The 19,925-nt window shown below is 40.4% G+C and overlaps 1 protein-coding gene across 2 annotated transcripts in view; it reads left to right on the top strand.

Annotated features, from left to right (window-relative positions):
- The window catches only part of LOC122985134 (C-Jun-amino-terminal kinase-interacting protein 1-like), a 56,225-nt gene that overhangs the window by 23,425 nt on the left and 12,875 nt on the right, over window positions 1–19,925 (top strand). For both annotated transcript variants that reach the window (XM_044355531.1, XM_044355540.1), the window contains exons 3-5: window positions 8,714–8,971; window positions 15,412–15,493; window positions 17,620–18,762. In XM_044355531.1, coding sequence (XP_044211466.1) covers window positions 8,714–8,971; window positions 15,412–15,493; window positions 17,620–18,762 — 1,483 coding nt within the window. The remainder of the gene's footprint in view (window positions 1–8,713; window positions 8,972–15,411; window positions 15,494–17,619; window positions 18,763–19,925) is intronic.

The raw sequence follows: 19,925 nt of genomic DNA on the forward strand, positions 1-19,925 counted from the left end.
CACATAGGACAAAAGATCCTGCATACTGACCAAGGCTCACCAAGCACAACACTTTATTTATCAGTCGGACAACTTGTGATTTTTTCCAACAAAGATCTTTGTGATGACTGCACCAGTATTGGAAATATATCATGTACCACTTACCCTTTTCACTTTTACCTTTTTTCTCATTAAGGATATATTCATTAACATGCATACAAAAGCAAATAGCCGACACACTTTTATTTTGCATTTAAGTTTATTAGCATTTGTACATTATTTTCTAAATGTAGCATGCAAATCACCAAAAAATAAAGTCCCTGCTCTTTAGATAGTACTTCCCAGAAGCCCAGGAATTGTCAAGTCAGGAGTTTGCAGAGCTAAACACTGTTTACTAATATTCTTTTTCGACCACAGGCACTTTTTTAGGATCATTTTTGGGACCTAAAGAACTTAACTTACATCTCAACTGACTAAATTTAGTCCCAAGAGACCGCAAAAAGTCCCTGCTCTGGGGGTAATACACTCATGTATCCCAGAAACTATTGGGGTGGAGTTAATAGCACTGAATGTCACTGGCTGGTCTTGCCAGTAGTGTCAATATAAGGTCTATGAATGGGAATGTCTTGCAGTGTTTACTGACATTTTAACAAAGTTAGGTGTAGTCAACCTCCCAACTAGGTGTAAAAAAGAACAATATAAAGAGAGAGCGAGCAAATGTGTGCCTCAGGAAAGCAAAACTTAATTCTCTTTACTGATTGTTTTGATGCGGTTATGCTCTAAAACTGAAAAATGATCAAAAATCACTTAGCAAATTGTCACTACTTTTGCACAGGTCTATCTCCCCTTCCATCTCTATATATCTCCTTTATAACATCTGTTAAAATATCACAGTATCACGGCATTAAATTACTAAGAACAAGGAGAACAACACATTAATCCTGTGTTATTGTCTTAGAACTTGCTTCTCAAACAAAACTGCTGATTCTCAGTCTGTTTTCACACTAATTTAGGCTTCCTCACTCTTTGGGTTTCCTCAGATGTGGTGGAATCACAGACATGAATGTGCTAAATGAACTTTAGGTTGCTGAATTTAGTAGATCCTGTAGAAAAGGCCATATTTTGGTAGACAAAGGCCCTAAAACAAAGAGAGAGAAAATGGATTTCCATCTGTGTCCACATGGCTGTAGCCCTGAGGGGTTAATGTGGAGCAGCTCAAGTCCAGAGTGAAACATAAAGAGATTTGATGTTCCTCAGAGACATGAAATGACAACATGAATTATCATGTCCGCTTTCTGTGTGTGCATGAGAGAGAGAGAGAGGAGAGAGTGCTTCCATGCATGTGTGCAGGGGTGAATGGATTTGATTAGCAGTCATTTGTCGTGTGTGGATGGTTGAGAAAGTCAAGCGTCGGGGTGCGGTCAGATAGATTAAGCAATTACATTAAGTGGCTGTAGAAACACACACATAATACAGTCGGTATCTACACACACAGATATAGAAGAAGTCGAGGCTTGTTATACTGTCTAGGCTGCCCTCTATTGTCACTTTGTGCAAGACTGAGAGACATAGAGAAAGCAATGCAAAATCAAATGTCAGATCCACTTAAACAAATAGAAATATTAAACCAAAGTTACAAATACAGCATGGCTTTTTGTTGACAGTGCAGTCAGGCATCAAAATTAAATGCGTCACACAACTTTTCTCCAATATATCATGCTATTTTCCCCAAAACATTCTCCCCAAAACAGGTGCTCTCTAAGGTTGTTTCTAGATTTATACAAAGTTTGTCATTTTATGGTTATAAATCACCATAAATACAAGCTATTCACAGCAACATTGCAGTCATCTTGTGCCGTCTGAACGTTGTCCAAAATTTGAAAACAAAAGTTTCTGATTCTGAAAAACTTTTGAGACCTGTGGAGAAGAATTACGTCTTTATAGCTGGTCAGTATATATGAGCTTTATTACAAATAAAACATTGTAATTCACAAGACCAGAACTAATGTGTGCAACAGTCATGCCATCAAATCTGAATATTTTAATTCAGATTTAAATTAAAGACAAGGGATGTTGTGTTCTTGAGTGTGTAAATCCTTCAGATATTTTTAATTGTTGCTTGTTCTTTTTATCTCTGTTGTACAACCTGGTTTTGGCAATATTGTTCTGAAAACATAATGTTAACAAATCCTATTGAATTAGATTGGAAGAGGTTTTTAACTCTTTAAAATGCTGTATTGAAAATACTCGTCTACATCAATAAAAACAGATCTTATTATCCAGAGAGGCAGAGGGAGGTAGAGATACAGAGAGATTGAGCGAGAGAGCAAAGAAAAAAGAAAAAAAAAGAGGCGTAGAGGGGGGGAGAGAGACAGAGAGAGGGTCCAGCAAAACACAGTGCAAGAGTAGAAGGAGACCTATTTCCATGGCAACAGTGTCTCTCTCACCTACTGCACGTGTTAGAGCTGAAAATAAATGCAGTGTTGGGCCACACACACACACACACACACACACACACACACACACACACACTGCCTCCATGGATACTGCTCACGTCATCTCGTCCACATACGGTAACAGCAGAGAGGAAGCTGTTTCATCAACGCAAACAAAACAGAGAAGCCCTGTTCGTCTCTGATCCTGTTTAAAACATCATCACCTGTCATCTATGTTGTCGTTTACTGACAGTCAAGCGTTCACTGATATTCATGCATTTCCATGCACACCTGCACTGTTTGATCAGCAGCGATATTACACACAATTGACATGGTATAAAGTAAAGGGATTTTTACCGTTTTTTTGTCCTAGTTTGCATGGATTCATTTAATTTTTGCCACATTGGGTGACTGGAACAAGTTGAAAAAACAACACATACCCCTTTATATAGTTGCTATGGTTATGTGGTAGCAAACAATCACAATGACAAAACAATTGCAGGTCAAGCTGACACAAAGCAACATTAATATTCATATTTTGAGTCATGTTTTGCCCACCTGATGAATAAAAGTGCAATGTTCATGCTCCTTTTATCTCTGGTTTTAGTCTCCACCAAATCCTGAGAAAAATATTTGGCTCTCTGGTTGCTAGATGTTCCCTTTCTTCACCAGCATGTTGCTAACTTTCTGTCCACCATTGTTGTTATGGAAATACTGATATGAAGTTCAGCTTTAAGTCTCAGTCCAGATACTGTGTGTACATGTTGTTTGTGCTCTACAAAGCTGATTGGTTGGAGATTCTCAACAAAAATGTCAGATTTTTATTTTTATTTTTATGTAATTAGTAAATATAAGAATACTGGTGCTGCACAAGATATATATTTTTAATCATTTTCACCTGGATTTTTGTAATATTTCAGATATTTAAAGTAAGAACAGTCTCAGAGTTTTCATAATTAAAAAGCAGACAAGAAGACAACACAAGAATCTTTATTTTTTTTTAGTAATGTCTCATGTTTTTGAACAACAAATCAAATGATTAGTTTTTCAGCAGAGTAAAACCATAAGTTCAAATAATGGAAATATGATTTTAACATAGAATCCTTCAACGTTTTAAAAAATGTATGATTCATACATTTAATATCCCATTAAAGGAATATTATATCAGTTAAATCCACATTTGCACTGAATTTATACCTGATCTTTTTTTGTTGATTGCATTGGTTCTTGCGTCTTCTTAATCACCAGATAGCTCTTAGCAGCAATTGTTTGGTGATTTAGCATTTTTAGCTTTTTTGCACCGACTCTTGTGTTGTTGTATTTGACTTGTTGGCTGTGTGATTCCCCTGCTTGGGCTGCTCTGGTTGGACAAGAGCCGAGCATCACAGCATCTTCAGGGCAGCGGCATCTCGTCGGCCTCCTCATCGTCACTGAGCCCCTTGTCTCCTAGCAACAGAGCCAGGGCTCTCTTAAAGGGGCCGGTCATAAATTGAGGTCATAAAACATGAGAGTACGAGGAGAAACCCGTTGCATTAGCAGGTATCGATCTTAGATGGGTGAAGAGGTGGATGAAAGGAGAGTGGGGAGAAAAAAAGGAATGAAATGGAGGTGTAGACTCAGAGACAGACAGTTGTTTGATGTGACTGAGCTGAAAATATGGGAGGAAGAGAAAGAGGGGTGACAGGAGCATCTCCTGACAGCTCATCAGAGGAGTGATTTATGCATATTTAATGGATTAGTAGATAGATGGACAGACAGAATGGCAGGATGGGTGGATCAATATATTGACAGATGAGGATGGTGAAGCAATTAATAACATAATAATTTGAGGTTGTGTTACTCTTTTCTCTCTCAAAAGCTCGCAACATTGTAAAATGCTCCCTTAAAGATATTTTTCTTTGTTACATATTAAAAAGAGTACAACGTTTAAAGCCCAGATTGGCTCTCAGGTACAGAAGCATCAAATCAATCAAAACACAAACTGGTGTCCAAGTCAACTATCTTACTTAAAAAGCAGATTACTTCCTGTATTGGTGCAGCGTATTGACATTTGACATAAACCCTTCCTGCCCTGCAGAATCGTCCAGTATGAATGTAATTCATGGACTGTTGGCTCGGTCCTTCAGGGCAACAACAAAGGCCTTAAAATCCTCTTCACTAGAGCTGAGCCAAAACAAGCATTAGAGACCTTCAAGTCTAAAGTGAGAAAATATGCCAAACAGCAGTAGCTATAAACTGTATGTGCACATCATTTCTGGAGCCTGGCAATTATGGACTTTTGCTCTTCTGCTGCATTTGTTCTACAGTTTCATTCAAAACAAACTCTTGGGTTTATACATAGATTCACTCTGCAGTGGGCTTTTCATTAATGCATATCATGGGATTTATTTAACAATGGCCTGAGCATGAACATCTCGAGCGTGAACAAGCGGTAACATGGTCATGTGATTTGACTGCCTGAGTGCATCATTAAACAGGAAGTTGCTTACTGAGATAAACCTGTTGTGCCTTCCCAATTCAGGTCAAATCAGGCAGCATTTCTGGGTTACATCTGAAGACACTTTTGACATGGGGTAGTATAGAGCTGCGATAATTAGTTGATTAATTGTTTAGTCGATCAACTGAAAATTTATCTTGGTAATCAGTTAATCATTTGAGGCAATTTCCAAGCAAAAATGCCAAAAAATGATGCTTTTAGGTTCTCAAATGTGAGAATTTGCTTTATAGCAGATTCAGTCATCACCTTGAGCTCTAGGAAATTGCAATACTGTTCACTGTTTTCTGGTGTTTTATAGACCAAACAATTAATTGAGTAATCAAGAAAATGATCAAGTTAATTAAATTAAAAAAGTTGCAGCCCTAGGACAGTTCCTGTCTGCCTGTTATGATGTTTTCGCTCTAGAAATGTGGACTTTTAAGGAGGCAGTCTCTGAAATGGAATGCTGCTGCATACAACACCGCTTTCCATTTTAGTCCCAATTCAAAGGTTTCTTGGTTTAGAAACCAATTACAGCAGCTCTTTCTCTCTCTCTCTCTCTCTCTCTCTCTCTCTCTCTCTCTCTCTCTCTCTCTCTCTCTCTCTCTCTCTCTCTCTCTCTCTCTCTCTCTCTCTCTCTCTCTCTCTCTCTCTCAAATGCACACAGGCCTCTTTCTTTCTTGACAGAGACCTCTGGATATCTGTGATTGGTGTTTTGCTGCATACAAATGTGCTTGAAGGCAACACTCAGCCGATGGAATTGGATTAACCTCCATTCCATTCACCCACTGTGAGTTAGCTTACTGTCTACAGCTGCGCACATATGTTAATACCCGCTCTGCTTCATTTACAAAGAAAAAACACTGATACTAATCTTTATAATACAGTCATTCAGCAGCAAAAAAGGTATGTGCATGTCCAAATGAACACATGTGCTGTCTTTTAATACCAAGGCTTTAGATACTGTGCTCATTATTTTGGCTTCAGCTTCAATTCTTGAAATGATTATTACTCACAATATCAAGGCTGTTCAGTGAATCGCTGTATAATGTGAGTTCATGTGAAAGGAGGTTTTTTTTTCACCTCACAATTCCCTTATGAAATTGTCCAGAGTGATGAATGGTTTTATTATGGCAGCTGTTCCTGTTTCACTGTTGTCCTCTGCTCTCTGAATCCGCTCTGGTGCAGCTCTCAAAGAGGCTTACTCTTGTCGGAATATGCTTTTCTATTGTCCTACAATTTTATTTTCCCACATTGATCGATCACTGTGTTCATGGGTTTCACTGTGCATTAATTTCCCAATTAGGATAATATACAGATATAACATATTATAATTTATTTTAGCATTTATCACCTCACTTTATATTTGTATAGTGACAAAAACAGATTGTGGTTCACATGATAACAAGATAAATTTGACTAGAATATGTCCAGGTTTGAAATTTTAAATGACTTTATATGCATGTGAATATTTGTGTGTTTGTGTGTCTGTTTCTACACGTGGAGCAGAGAAGGAGCTGAAGACTGTAATAGCCTTAACAGTGACTCTGGTGTCCATGTCAAAGCATCTACAGCAACCAACAGGAGGAATTACCACGTGTGTGTGTGTGTGTGTGTGTGTGTGTATGTGTGTAGCTGCAGGGATAGTGATGGTAAGTGAAGCAGACTGTACTGCCCCAGTGACCTCTGACTTTTGCTGTCTCCCAGACGACGCTCGTGTGTGTCAGTTGCTTTGATTTCAGCAGTACCGTTAAAGACAATTAAAGTGAATCTCATCACAAGATTAAACTGCTCAGTTTAGCACATTGTAGCATTGTGTTAAGTAGCATTAATGAAAACAGCTCAAGCAGGTTTAATGAACTGATGACACAAACAAAAAAATTAGAAAAGAATAATGTACTCTCTTCTAGAATTTATATTGGACAACAATAGAACTAAGACAGTATTTCAAAATATAGTATTTCAACAATGCTTACATTTTAACAGTCCACTCTGAACCGTGCAGTTATCAAAAAATAAAGCACAATGCGGATGCTTTATACCATGCACTGCAAACCTTAAGTTAAGAATTCAAAAACATTAGATATTTAAATGTTTAATTGCTACAGATCTACACTGGTATGTGCTATTTTCTTCTCTACTAATAATTTAAGTGGATAATTTTTATTTTAATGAAAAAACAAGCCCGACCTGCCAAGGCAATGAAAATCAAGAAATTCCAAATATCAAAAACATTTTAGTGTCTCATAATTATAACATAGTATTTTAATTGTGACATCATTTATACATTCATAATTATGATTTTACCTAACTATGGCTGAATTATGTTTTAAATATTTTGATATTAGAATTATGAGATAGTCATTGTGATTTTAATTTTCATCATACCTCACTTTCTGCGCAATGAGAATGAGAATGAACTCCCCTTTTTTTTCTTTTTTGCAGGATTTCACTCCAATTTTTCTCCCAGTTCATAATATCCAGATCCCTCTGTGATGCATGTCTTTGCTAACTCTAATATTAACCCGTGGAGGGATGACAGACATTGACTACCTGTGTTAACCTGCCGTGAGGTCCAAGTTATGTCTCCTAGTTCAACACCCATGGTGCAAACACCCTGCCCGACCAGTAGGAGTCGCTAGTGCAGCAAAGAGAATATGATCCCTCAACGGCTTTCCACTTTCGAATACGGCCAGTTGCGTTACACTGTGTGTGTTACAATCCACAACCAAACCGCCACCGACTTCTGTATTTTATATTGTCATGTGCACCCACGATTACATAGCTACCTATGTACCTATGATTATGATTTTTGTTCACAGCCACTGCCCGGTTACACTACAGTGCTGAGCAGCTCACACTAAAGTCAGCCTACTCTCACGTTTACGTTACACTTTAAGATTAGTGTTTTCATGTCTTTGGTCATTATCTGTAATGTGAAAACATCACATTTACAGAAAGAAGAAATAAAAAGTGTGCATCCAACGAGCATCTATCTTGCATGGCTGCTGACAGCCCTGTTAGCCAAATCACTAGTTCAAAAGTCGACTTTGCTAGCTTTCACCAACGGAGCTGAGAGCATCATGTAAACAAACAGAAACAATTTGAGCTGCTCTGCCTGGCACTGCCCTCCATTTCCATCACCCTTTTATATTTCCATTACAGTTAGTTATGTAGTTATTTTGAGATAAGACTAGGTTTGTGAAATTTTGTCTGTCGGGCTGCAATGACATGGCTAAAGAAATTATAGTGAATCAACTGACAAAATGAGGCTTCACTTGCGGGATTCTCGACACATAATTCAAATCATTAATGTCCTAAAAGTGACGTGGATGGGACGGATACGGATCAGTCACTACTTAATAGCTACCATGAACACAACATCAGACTGAATAATGAAGTGGAAGTGAAGTGGCAATTCAGTTAGGATTATCAAGCAAGGTCAGGACTTCATCCCTCTACCATCTGTGCATGTCAAACTAAATTGAACAGCAGCCCTTGTCAAAAGATTACAATGGGAAAAAAAAAAGCTGTGAAACTGAACAATTACTAACAGAACAAAGGGAGTTTTCATTCATCCACTTTATTACTGTAGGTAAATGCTGTCATGGAGAAGCTGATGCTTTGAATAGCCTCTGCTCTCTCTCTCTGCTGTAAGCAGCTAAGTGCTGGCAGTGAGAGTGTTACAGGCTGAAGACAGAGCAGCTTCTAATTGGCCGGCTCAATCTCCTCATCCCATCCACACACTCTCTGTCTCTTTCTCTCTCTGTCTGTTTCTGTTCCTCTGCTACGACTGACGGGATGTATCCTCCAATCCCTGCAGGGCCATGTGAGGCGAGGAACCAATAGCATGTCGGGGAGGGCCGAACTGGGTGCCGTTGGCCAGCTCCAGGCAGAGATGCTGCATTTGGACCTCATTGACGGTGCTGACGGTTACCGCGGTGACAAAGAGTCCTTGAAGGCGTCCGCCATCGCACCCCCGCCAGTCACCAAGGACCTTGCAGCACCTGTTACCATGGATACCTACCGGCCCAAGAGACCCACGACCCTTAACCTCTTCCCGATTGTGCCACGCACACAGGTAGAGCCTGAATTAACCTTATCTGCACACACACACACACACACATACACACACACAATTTGTGACAGCTGAGTGAATATTGATCAAAGAGCAGAAGGAGGAGAGAAATTATTTTTTCAGTGAATATTTTCATGCCTGCCTGTCTGGATCCTTCCTCACATGCAGATATGACATTAAATGATGTATAATCTGTATGGCATCACCACTGGATTCACTATAATTGTTTTTCTGACAGGATGTGTTCACTGGACTGAACAATAGCCTCAATTGTCAAGACAGATTTTTTTTCCCTTGGTGCCCATCTCTGTTTGTCTTGGACTGCTGCTAGAGCTCGTGACTGTGTGTGTGTGTTGTTGTACTTCTAGATTTGTGAGGACAAAATTGGGCTTCGAACCTCAAGAGGGAGAATATTTTGTCTTTTAAAGGGCTGTTTGAGGGTTAAGACTTGGTTTTATGATTAAGGGTTAGGGTTAGAGGCTAGGGAATGCATTATGTCAATGAGGGTCCTCGTAAGTATACACCCATGAGTGTGTGTGTTTGGGTGAGGCTGTGTGTGTGTGTGTGTGACAATGAAGGCATGTGTGAGTGTTCATCACTGTCTGTTGATCTCATGTGTGTCAGTCTGCCTCCTGTACAGACAGAGCTCAAGTCTATATTTTTCTTCACTAAATAGCAAATGTGTGTGTCTGTATTCAATGCAGACTACAAGTTCATGTGGAATACACTTCACGCACACAAAATAACAAAACAAAATCAATCTGTTGTCCTGTAAAATCACACCTTCTTTTCTATCAGTCATGATAATATCATACTTATCAAAGTGATTGCTGTTGAGACGTGCCCAGTATAGTACCAAACCTCTATGAGAAACAGTGCTGAAAGGAAAAGGACAAATGGAATCATTGCAATAACCTAAAGATGCGTTAATTAATAAGAACTCCACAACAACCTGACAGAGACAGCACTAATATATTAACACCTTAGAACTTTGTTATAGCTACCATACTAGCTAAACATGCCCTCTTCAAGATATTGTGCAGCATTATTATTCATTCTGACTCCTGTTTTTGTCCACCTGGTTAATATAAGTCAAATATTCACTTTTAGTTCTGGTTTGGTCTCCACCGACTCTTGAGAAAAATATCTCGCTCTTTCTTTCCTCATCAGCTAAAAGCTAACTCTTTAATCCAATGGTTGCTGCTGGACAGGTAGTGTACGGTAGGTTTATCAGAGCTTGTTTGCTGCAAATGGCTGTCTGCTGATGGTGGAAGATGTGCTAGTGAAAGCAGTGAAACTGAATCAGGAAGTAAATGTGCTGCAAAACCAAAAGTTTGTGGGAAAAGTGCCTAAAAAACTCCATAGAACTGCAGAGTTGGTGATAATTCTCTATGCATTCTCCTCCATTTGATCTCTTAATTGATGGAAATAATTTCCATGAGACACATCACGACTAAAAACAGAGCTGCTAGCCTTCTCCCTAACTGACCCAGCTAGCCACACCAACCTGACTTCAGCTATTGCTATTGTTGAGTCTTAATTTGAAGAAATTGACTAATTTGAGGGCACAGTCATTTATGGACATGAATAATTATATTCAAGGCAACTAAATGATTCATGGTGTGTAATGTACATTTGATACTCATATGTTCACTTTAAATTTTCTAAACATGTTACTCTGATACCTGCCAGGCTCCATAGATATGCCTGTATGATGATACTTGTTATGCAACATATACAGCAGTGTATATGCACACACTCCCCCAGAGTGCAGGCTGTCAACATGATCAACCAAGCAGCGCTATATTTGTCTACGCTTTATTCTTTGCCCAGTTTCTACGAGGTGGAAGAAAGACTACTGTAGACGCTGCTGCGCCTTTGTTCTCGTGAGCTTGTATGTGTGTGTGTTTGAGCTGTCAGGACGGGAAAGTATAAAGGAAATAATTGCTCTGAAATGTTTTGTTCTTGGGAAGTCTTCTTGTCTCTCGGGATGTTGTTCGTTTTCTTCAGCAACTAGAAAAAAACTAGGACATAAAAAAACGTGAAGAACTTCAAAATTGTTGTAAAACAGTTTTTCTGGAGGTGGACTCCGCCGTGAAGTGTGAAGACATGACGCAACAAATCAGATCTCATTATGATAATAACCATCTGCAGCAGATCTTGGGGTAATTTCTGGACTTTAATGCCTCTGGTGTAGTGTGGCCATATTTACAGATGATGTTATAGTGTTCTTACTATGAATTTGTCTGTTTTAATGTGAGGCTCTAGCTTTGTGAGATGTACTATGACTTTCATCCCCTTGTTCATCAGTCTGAATATCTGAATTTCAAATCATTTTGCTGCGTAAGCTGCTGTAAAAACATATTCAGCAGAAAGTTAAAATCCAATCAGTATCCCACAATTGGAAGGAAGCATTTACCATAATGTGGGTAGAACTTCATACATGCACATATTGTACGTTGAATTCCCGAATTTCAGTAATCTTAAATGGCTAAAAGTAAAGAAAAGGGTCAACTGCAGTTTTGACACATGTACACATAACTTCAAGGTCACCTTAGAAAGATTGCTCAGTTGTTAGTTGCTCATTTTTTTATGCCATTTAAAAGAGTTTTGAACATGTAAGCTCTAGCCACTTTTGCGTGTTCATCAGATATTTGTGTGACAGTAGTAGTAGTAGTAACAACTGTCAGCAGTGTCTGGCATTCAGCATGTTCCAGGAGATGTAGAGTTGTAGCGTGTTCTTTGTTGTTCTTTCAGCCTTCCTCGTCTATTTCAGTTCGTGTTGCAGCCTGGGGTTTCCTTTATTTCTGGTCTGTTTCTTGCTCTTCTGGGTTGTAGAGATTGACCTCTGTTTACTCCTCTTCACTCGATTTTGTGATTTCTTTTTCAGCCTCACACATTCACTGTTTACCGGCTTTGTGCAAAAATCGCTCCATGTCTGAAATATACACACAAACTGTTCAGATTCTGAAGATATTACGGTGATATAAAATAACCACATAACTGAAAGGATTTCTTTCATCTACGTCTTTCATGTAAATATAGAACACATCACCAAAATAGGTTTAAAGCAAAGTGTTTTTAAGGTGGATTTTTTTTTTCTGCAACACATCTATAATTGAGACACTACAGCTCTACCGTCTCCAACAGAGCTGACAGTGAAAACTGAGATTTAATCAGGCGGTGCAGACAAAACTGAGATGAGATGAGCTAGATGAGTGCTGATGATCTCTAGGCAGTCTTTCTCAGACAGACTACTGTAAGAGAAAAGCAGGGAGAGGGAGCTGGGTGACTGTTTCCAGGTCAGTGGATCGGTAAAAATGCAAAATATACATTTAACTCTGCATCATTTGGCAGCATGTAACAGACTTTTGTGGCTGAACAAATGCAGCTCTGAATGCTGACAGTTAAGAGTAGTGAGGCTTTTATGAAAAGCAGTGTTTTGGATCTAAGTGCTTGCATTTTGTGCCAGTTTTCTGTGTATTCAAAAGTAATCACTCTCATGACAGAAAAATGTTGCACTCAAACAAGTCCTCCGTTTCCCCCCAGACTTAAAAAGTTGGAAAATCTGCCATCATGAGGCACTAAAATGGTGAACATCAGTTAGTTCCTTAAAGCAGGAGTGAGACCTTTTAGGGTTAGACCTCCTAAAGTAATAGATTAGTTTACACAGATTTTCATGCAGACATCCAAACTGCATAAGTAAACATTACTATATTTAGAAAAAAATAGACATATGTTGTATAATGAGCTCTTGGCAGAAAGTAGTTTTGTTCAGAGACTTGTTTCCACTGAAGCTGCTTGAATGAAATTATCCAGACGGACGACCATATCAGGCAGGATTCCTCGGTCCTAATCCAAATCTGACTAATCGCTCATCTGGCCACGACACGGTCTGGCCTGGTCTATTTAAGTGCTTGTGTTTGTGTGTGTGAGTACGTGTTTACAATTTATGTATCCACACAGTAGACTACACTCCAGTACAGCAATAGACATGGACATTAAGGGTTTGACATTTGGGCTGACAATTAGTATGTAATTATTACCGAAAAATGATTTCATGCCGTATTTGCTGGTCAAAACAGCATTAACACTGTCCATGTAACCTTTCCTTACCTCTTATCGGAGATACATAGAGAGGAGAGGGAGGTACCAGATGCAGCCCCAAAGTGGGTTTCGTCTTATTTTAGCTTTAGCCAGCATTTATATCAGTAATAATAACATTTACATTTTATCGTTTGGCAGACACTTTTATCCTAATCGTACAAATTCTCAATTAGCAGCAATGAGAGACTGACAGATTTTTTTTTCTTTTATTAATAATAGTAAGAAACAACTGGAAGAAGTCAAGTGCATAAGAAATACCATAAACCACAAGAAAGTAGTGCAACAATCAACAAAATGCTAATTAGTTAAAGGGGTTGTGTTGTGGTGTTCACACTGTAGACACCAAGTCAATTATTGAGATCTGGAAACACTGACATCGCTAAAAACAAGTCGATGGGGAAAGAGACACGAGCAGTCAGATGATGAGACAGGTTGTAAACAAACCCCCCAGGGTTAGTCGAACTTATTTAAAACAGATAATGAAGCAGACAGTAAATTTATTACCCAAACTGTAATGTAAACATCCTCCACAGTACAAGCTAACAACTGTTTCTTCAACCATATTCCCAGATCTCAGTAATTACTTTGAGTACAATGTTATCATAACTGATTGAAGTGTTGGACAAAGCCATAAACTAGTGAACGTAAATCAAAAAAGGAGGAATTACCAAACCTCTAGATTACATTCGGTGCATGAAAGACAGAATGAACTCTTCTGCAAAGCGGTGCCATTGTGATTTTAAATATTGCTGATGTAATTTCTGCTGCTATGTGTGGTGCGGTATGTCTGTGTGTTGACCAATGCCAAACCGTGTAGTTGACAAGGTCACGTTCTATTAGAGTCACTTCCGTGTAGACATGAGTCATTAATACTTGCACAAACACACACACACACACCATCTGAGTCACTGCCCTGAGCGTTGATTTTTTTGTCACCATGGTAAAAACAAACCTTCGCTCCTCAGATCGATGCTGCCTTATCCCACCTGCTGATTCACTTGTTACCACAGCAACAGCTCTGTCTCCGCCTGGTACATGTAAATGGGAAGTGAGTCATGCACGTCGGTGGCTGGCGGGTGGACAGAGGAGGAGGAGGACATGGTCTTATTTTGGACGACACGTCATCGTCACAGGAGTTTCCACTCTTCTTCTTCTGTTGAAAAAAAATCCCCCTTCACCATCTCTGTATGCCTCTCCTCCTATCTAGGGCTGGGTATCAAACATCAGTACTGTTTTTGGTACTGAATATGTGTCTGTACCACTGAAGTATCAAAAGCTGAAAATCACAACCTTTCCTGAACCTAACAAGCATTTTGTAGCCTGTACCTAACAACGCATGAGGTTCTAAACCCATATCTCTGCTGTTAAAGTCCTGTGCTTTATATAAACAAGCATCCATTTCATATCCGGGCAACAACTACATTTCCCCCAAAACATACTGATATAGGAAGGCAAATAAGTAGCATAAGTGTAGGTGAAAGAGTTGGCTGTGTTGTGCTAACAAATGTTGTTGTCTTCTATGATACGGTGGCTCCCAGGTGACAAATCTTCCTAACTCACACAAATTTTAAATAAAATGTCTCTTCATTGGTTGAATACTAATGACATAAATAGATATTTATCATGAGGTAAATTTCAACTTAATACTAGTCTGAAAGAATTGTTTCACTGCCCTCGGTGGTTGAAAGGATCAAGTCTGTTTCATGACCACAACAGTGATGTCACTTTGCACTGTGTACACACCCTAGGGTACACTTCTACATCACTAATGGAGATTGCTGCACATTCCACTCCTTTTATAATTTATGCTATTTGGCCACTGCCTTTTCTCAGAAACCATTTACAATTCTTTTTCTTAATTGCCTGTATCTATAAAAATGAGAAGGGACATTCAGTAATGTACTGTTCTGTGTTTGACTTGGATGAACTTATCCTTTAGATTTGAAAGACACAAAAAGGCTCTTGAGAAGTATCATGGTTTCTAGAAAATGCTCCCTCCAATCTATCATCCACCCCCCCTAAAACAGCCTAAAGAGACCCCCACTGTTTTTGGATGAGTGTGTGTGTTCCCAGTTGGGGGAAAAGGTCTGGTTCCCTTTAAATGCACACCACGGAGCGCAGACAAAAGAATCCCTGCTCATTCAACAGAATAAAAGCTTTGTGTGTGTGCGTGTGTGTGTATGTGTGAGAGAGAGAGAGAGAGTGAGAGAGAGAGAGACAAAAAGTTTTGTACATTGAGTTTCAGGATCTAGAACTCAGTGACTCTGTGTATCTCTTCATCTGTTTTTCTTTCTCACGACTCCCTCCACCTCTTCTTCTTCTGTATTTTCACACAGGACACGTTAAATAACAACTCCTTCGGGAAGAAATACAGTTGGCAGGAGAAGGTTTCGGGCTCGTCCTCGCCTCTTAAAACAGGTGAGTTTTTACTTTCCCACAGTTCACACCATGAAGCTCAAATTTAAAGTTTAAATGTCTGAATTTCCTCATTTAGTTGATTCTAACTGGGATGCTTAAAGCAAAATTCTTCCTCTGACATTATTCGCCCTTGTACTACTAACAGACCGGCTGAAAGTGTGTGTGATTTGCATTGAGTCTGGCAGGCTGTCTCTCTCTTTCTGATCCTCGGGGGACAGTGTTAAGGCTTGGATTATGCTAAGCTAAGTGTAGCTAGCTGTAGTACTGTGTGTGTGTGTGTGTGTGTGTGTGTGTGTGTGTGTGTGTGTGTGTGTGTGTATGTGTGTGTTAGTCAGTTTGAGGCTTAGCTAGCCGGCAGCTGTCACAAGTCATTGCTGCAGCTCCTTTCAGAGCATCATGTGAGGCGGGACTGGCCGAACTAGCTGCCAACAACTCACCACTGTTGGTAAAAGTAAAATATTACTTGTTACTCTTAAACATTTCAAAATACACTTAAACAACCTTCAAAGGTCGGGATAAATCCACTTGCCTGTGCTTTTATTCTGCACTCACACAATGTTTGCTGAATGGGAGGAACAGAAATACATCCCTTTATTCTGACTTGGGAGCATTACTCTGACCTGCCCACTGATAGCCTTGTAAATAAATGGAAATAAAGCTGGACATTTTTACTTTTAAGTAATGTTTCTAACACTTAGTTAGACCAGATACAAGCTGATTACAATTTCCTTTTTAATTAGCTGGATTTATTGTGTTAATATTGGATTTTATCTCAATGTAATTGCGAGGGATGGATATAGCTGTCAGACATATTGACCATTTGGCTGCTGATAATTATAGTCTGAACAATATGATCTGAAGGCTGTATTAGAATGATTTGGGAAACTGAATAACACTGATGTCCAATGTTGTTGCTCAATAAAATCAAACTAGCAGAAGCTTTTTCAGTTGGAGGAAAGAAACCTTTGGCCTTCTTTCTCAAGAAAGCAAGCTTACTGTTTGCTAGTGTCCGACTGAAACATGAGGAAAAATAGAAATGGGAGAAGGTTTGATCCTTTGATCTTCATCAGGTTCACCGTTCTCATATCTAGCTTTGTTGACAGTCCAACTACATGCAACTTCACAAGGTTGTTCTTGATGACGATAAAATGAAATACACATATTTTCTACTGAATTTGCATTGATTATTAGGACGACATGGCAATAGCCTATGTCATGTAGCACATATTGCAACATGGATAAAATAGAGAAAAGCTGAGATGGACACCCTTTCCACCAAACTTGGAACATTCTCAGTACTTAATGTGATAAAACCTGCAGATGTGTTAGTGAACACAACGGATGCCATTCACATGCAAACGAGCAAATGACATCATTTTGCCTGACAAGACTCATTTTAAGCCACAAGAAGCTTGTTATAAGGAGTCATTTGAGACAATTCTGTTAAATTTTAAATTGCAGATTAAAAGGATTCAGTACAGAACAAGTCTGTACAGTCCCACAAGGAATTACTGGCTTTTCTTTTTGAATATGATAAAAGGGTTAATTCTAGTCGAGTAAATAAGCATCAAATAGCATCCGAAATGATGCATTGCTGAGTAGGTTTCACACAAATACAGATTTATGTCAGTCTTGTCTCTCTCCTTTCAAAGAGAGACAAGACTGACATGTCTCAGTATTGTCATGAATTAACCTTCCTATTTGAACACTCACTCGGACCTCACCTGTCGTCCGCTGTCCTGTGGCTTCAGTCTTCAGTGCTGCATCATCCACTATGAAATATCATGCCTGGATTTCCTGCCGATGGATTATGACATAACACGTCAATCACCTTCTCTCAGCTGCACTTGAATTTGATGAGTAATGGGGATTTAGCTGCGTAATCCTGACATCCATTACCTAACCATTTCTACTTTTCTCTCTTCCTGTTTGTGCTTTGTGCTTGTACTTTTTCTGTCTGTACATTTGCTGCCATATCTGCCTTCGTGCCTGTTTGTGCGTCTGTCGTCGTCGTCATGTCTCCATCATGTATATTTACCCTGTCTGTTTGTGTGGCCTTTGTGCGTGTTTGTGTGTCTGCGTTTGTGTTTTCCTGGCTGTGTGCGTGTTGTTTTGTTTATCTCTAGGTGAGCTTACCCCTCCACGTGAGCACAGCTGTCTGAGTGACGAGGACAAGGTACAGGGCGGCGGGGCGCAGACCAAAGACCGCGGCACATCCACTGACGCCCCCTGCAGACACAGCCACACCTCTGGACACTCGCACGGCTCGTCCGTAGCGGTGGTGACACGCTCCAAGCTTCAGGAGAAACCGCCCGCGCCGCCACCACCACAGAACTACACACCAGCACCTCTGTACCCGACAGGGAAGGTGGATGGAGGCGGGCACCACCGGGAGAGGATCCGCTACCACACAGACGTTCATCTAGAGCCCACAGAGGAGATTTATCTGACTCCTGTGCAGCGCTCTGCTGACCCCCTGGAGCCACCCAGCGCACAGGATAGGCCTTTCCTCTCGCAGCAGACTGAGCAGGGCCGCATGTCCATCAGCTCCGACACAGAGGGCCCACCTCCTTACCAGCCCCTCCCAGACCGGACCAACCCCTCCATCTACGAGGAGGACGAGGTCTACATCCCCCCGCCTTCTTATGCTTCCTGTGTAGAGTCCCTCATCACGCCGCCCAGCATGGCTCTCTCAGCTCGCTCCTCCCTCGCGCTGGACCTCAGTATGAAGGGGGCAGGAACGGGCGCCGGGGTCATGCTGAGAGCCGGCTCATCTGTGGAGTATGTGGATGCCACAGATGAAAGCTACTGTGGGGAGGATGAGGATGTGGACAGGGTAATAATGGATGGAAGGATGAGAAAGGGGGGAGGAAAGGGGGATGGCGGCGGAGGCGGCGGCGGCAGGGCCGTTCCGCTAAGGACTTCCATGAGCTCGGACGCCAGCGGCCTTTCGTACGATTCGGTCAAATACACGCTGGTGGTGGACGAGCACGCTCAGCTAGAACTGGTCAGTCTCCGGCAGTGTTACCAAGGCTACAGCGATGACAGCGACTCAGCCACCGTCTACGACAACTGCGTCTCCTCTCCCTACGAGTCGGCCATCGGTGAGGAGTACGAGGAGGAGGATGAAGAGGAGGATGGCGCTCGGTTGGGAGGAGTTAGGAGAGAGGCCACAGCTTGTCTGTCTGAAGACTCCACTCCAGAAGCAGACATGCACTTCTCCAAGAAGTTCCTGAATGTCTTCATGAACGGCCGCTCTCGCTCCTCCAGTAAGTCACTGTCATGATACCAATCAGTTTAATTCAGTGTGTTGAGGCTTTATGTATGTATGTCCCAAAAAGGAATACATATACTGTGTTTTTTAAACCTTGTTAGTTTGTCAGCAGGAAGTCACACAACTTGTGTAAATATTCTTATCAAAATTGTGACATGTGAAATGTTAGGTGTTGGTTTGGCTTTTGTTCTGGAGCCAGAAAGATAAGACATGCAAACTAAGGCTCCATCTGGTTTGCTCATGGCGTAGCCTCATGATGTTAGGTGACATCACAGCTTCTTTTAACACCAGTATTTTCTTTTTCATCCGTTTATCAGATAGATTACAGTTACAATTCTCTCCTCTGTCCATTTCTAAGACTTGATTTTACATTTTGAGAATATATTTCTTAATTTTAAATTCCCTCCAGAATTATGTGTGAAGCAGCCAGGAAGCACATCAGCACTGCAGGCTGTTGTTCTGGTGTAATTCCCTCTAAACATACAGTAACACAGCAGTGAATGCTGTCTAGCCGAATTGGCAGCATGGTGGAAAAGGCTTAAAGCGGTGTGGCTGTTGAGGCAGAGCCACAGAGAGATTCAGGGGCTGGAATATTCTCGTGTAGCACAGATCATCCACGTGACTGCTTTAACTGGATATTGTGATCTTCTGTAGGATAACGACACTGAGATTTAACCTCATTGTAATTCTAACAATGGGAGAATATATGATTATGACTAAAGATTTTGCAAATGATGTTCAGCAATAATGTACAGTTTTATTTTTTAGTAGCAGTGGTCTATCATTTTGTGTTTTTAGCCATCAGTTGGTCTATCGGTCGGTGCACCACTTCGATGACCTCCTGACTTTTCCTCTAGCGTCAACATGAGGTCGACATATGTGGTTTTTAGTGAAATGTCTCAACAACTATTCAATGAATTGCTATGATATTTGGTACACCCATTCGTGTCCCCCTCAAGATGAATTGTAATTACTTTGGTGAAGCACCACCATCAGGTCAAAATTGCAAATCATCCAATACTTTATTTAATGACCAAATACCTGCAAAATGAATGACATTCCAGCAGCCTCAGCTGTACTTTGTTTTAGCAAATGTTAGCATTCATGCTAAACTAAAATGGTGAACATGGTAAACATCAAGCTTCATTGAAGGTATGT

This window comes from Thunnus albacares, chromosome 1 (genome assembly GCF_914725855.1).
Source record: "Thunnus albacares chromosome 1, fThuAlb1.1, whole genome shotgun sequence".
Classification (NCBI taxonomy): domain Eukaryota; kingdom Metazoa; phylum Chordata; class Actinopteri; order Scombriformes; family Scombridae; genus Thunnus; species Thunnus albacares.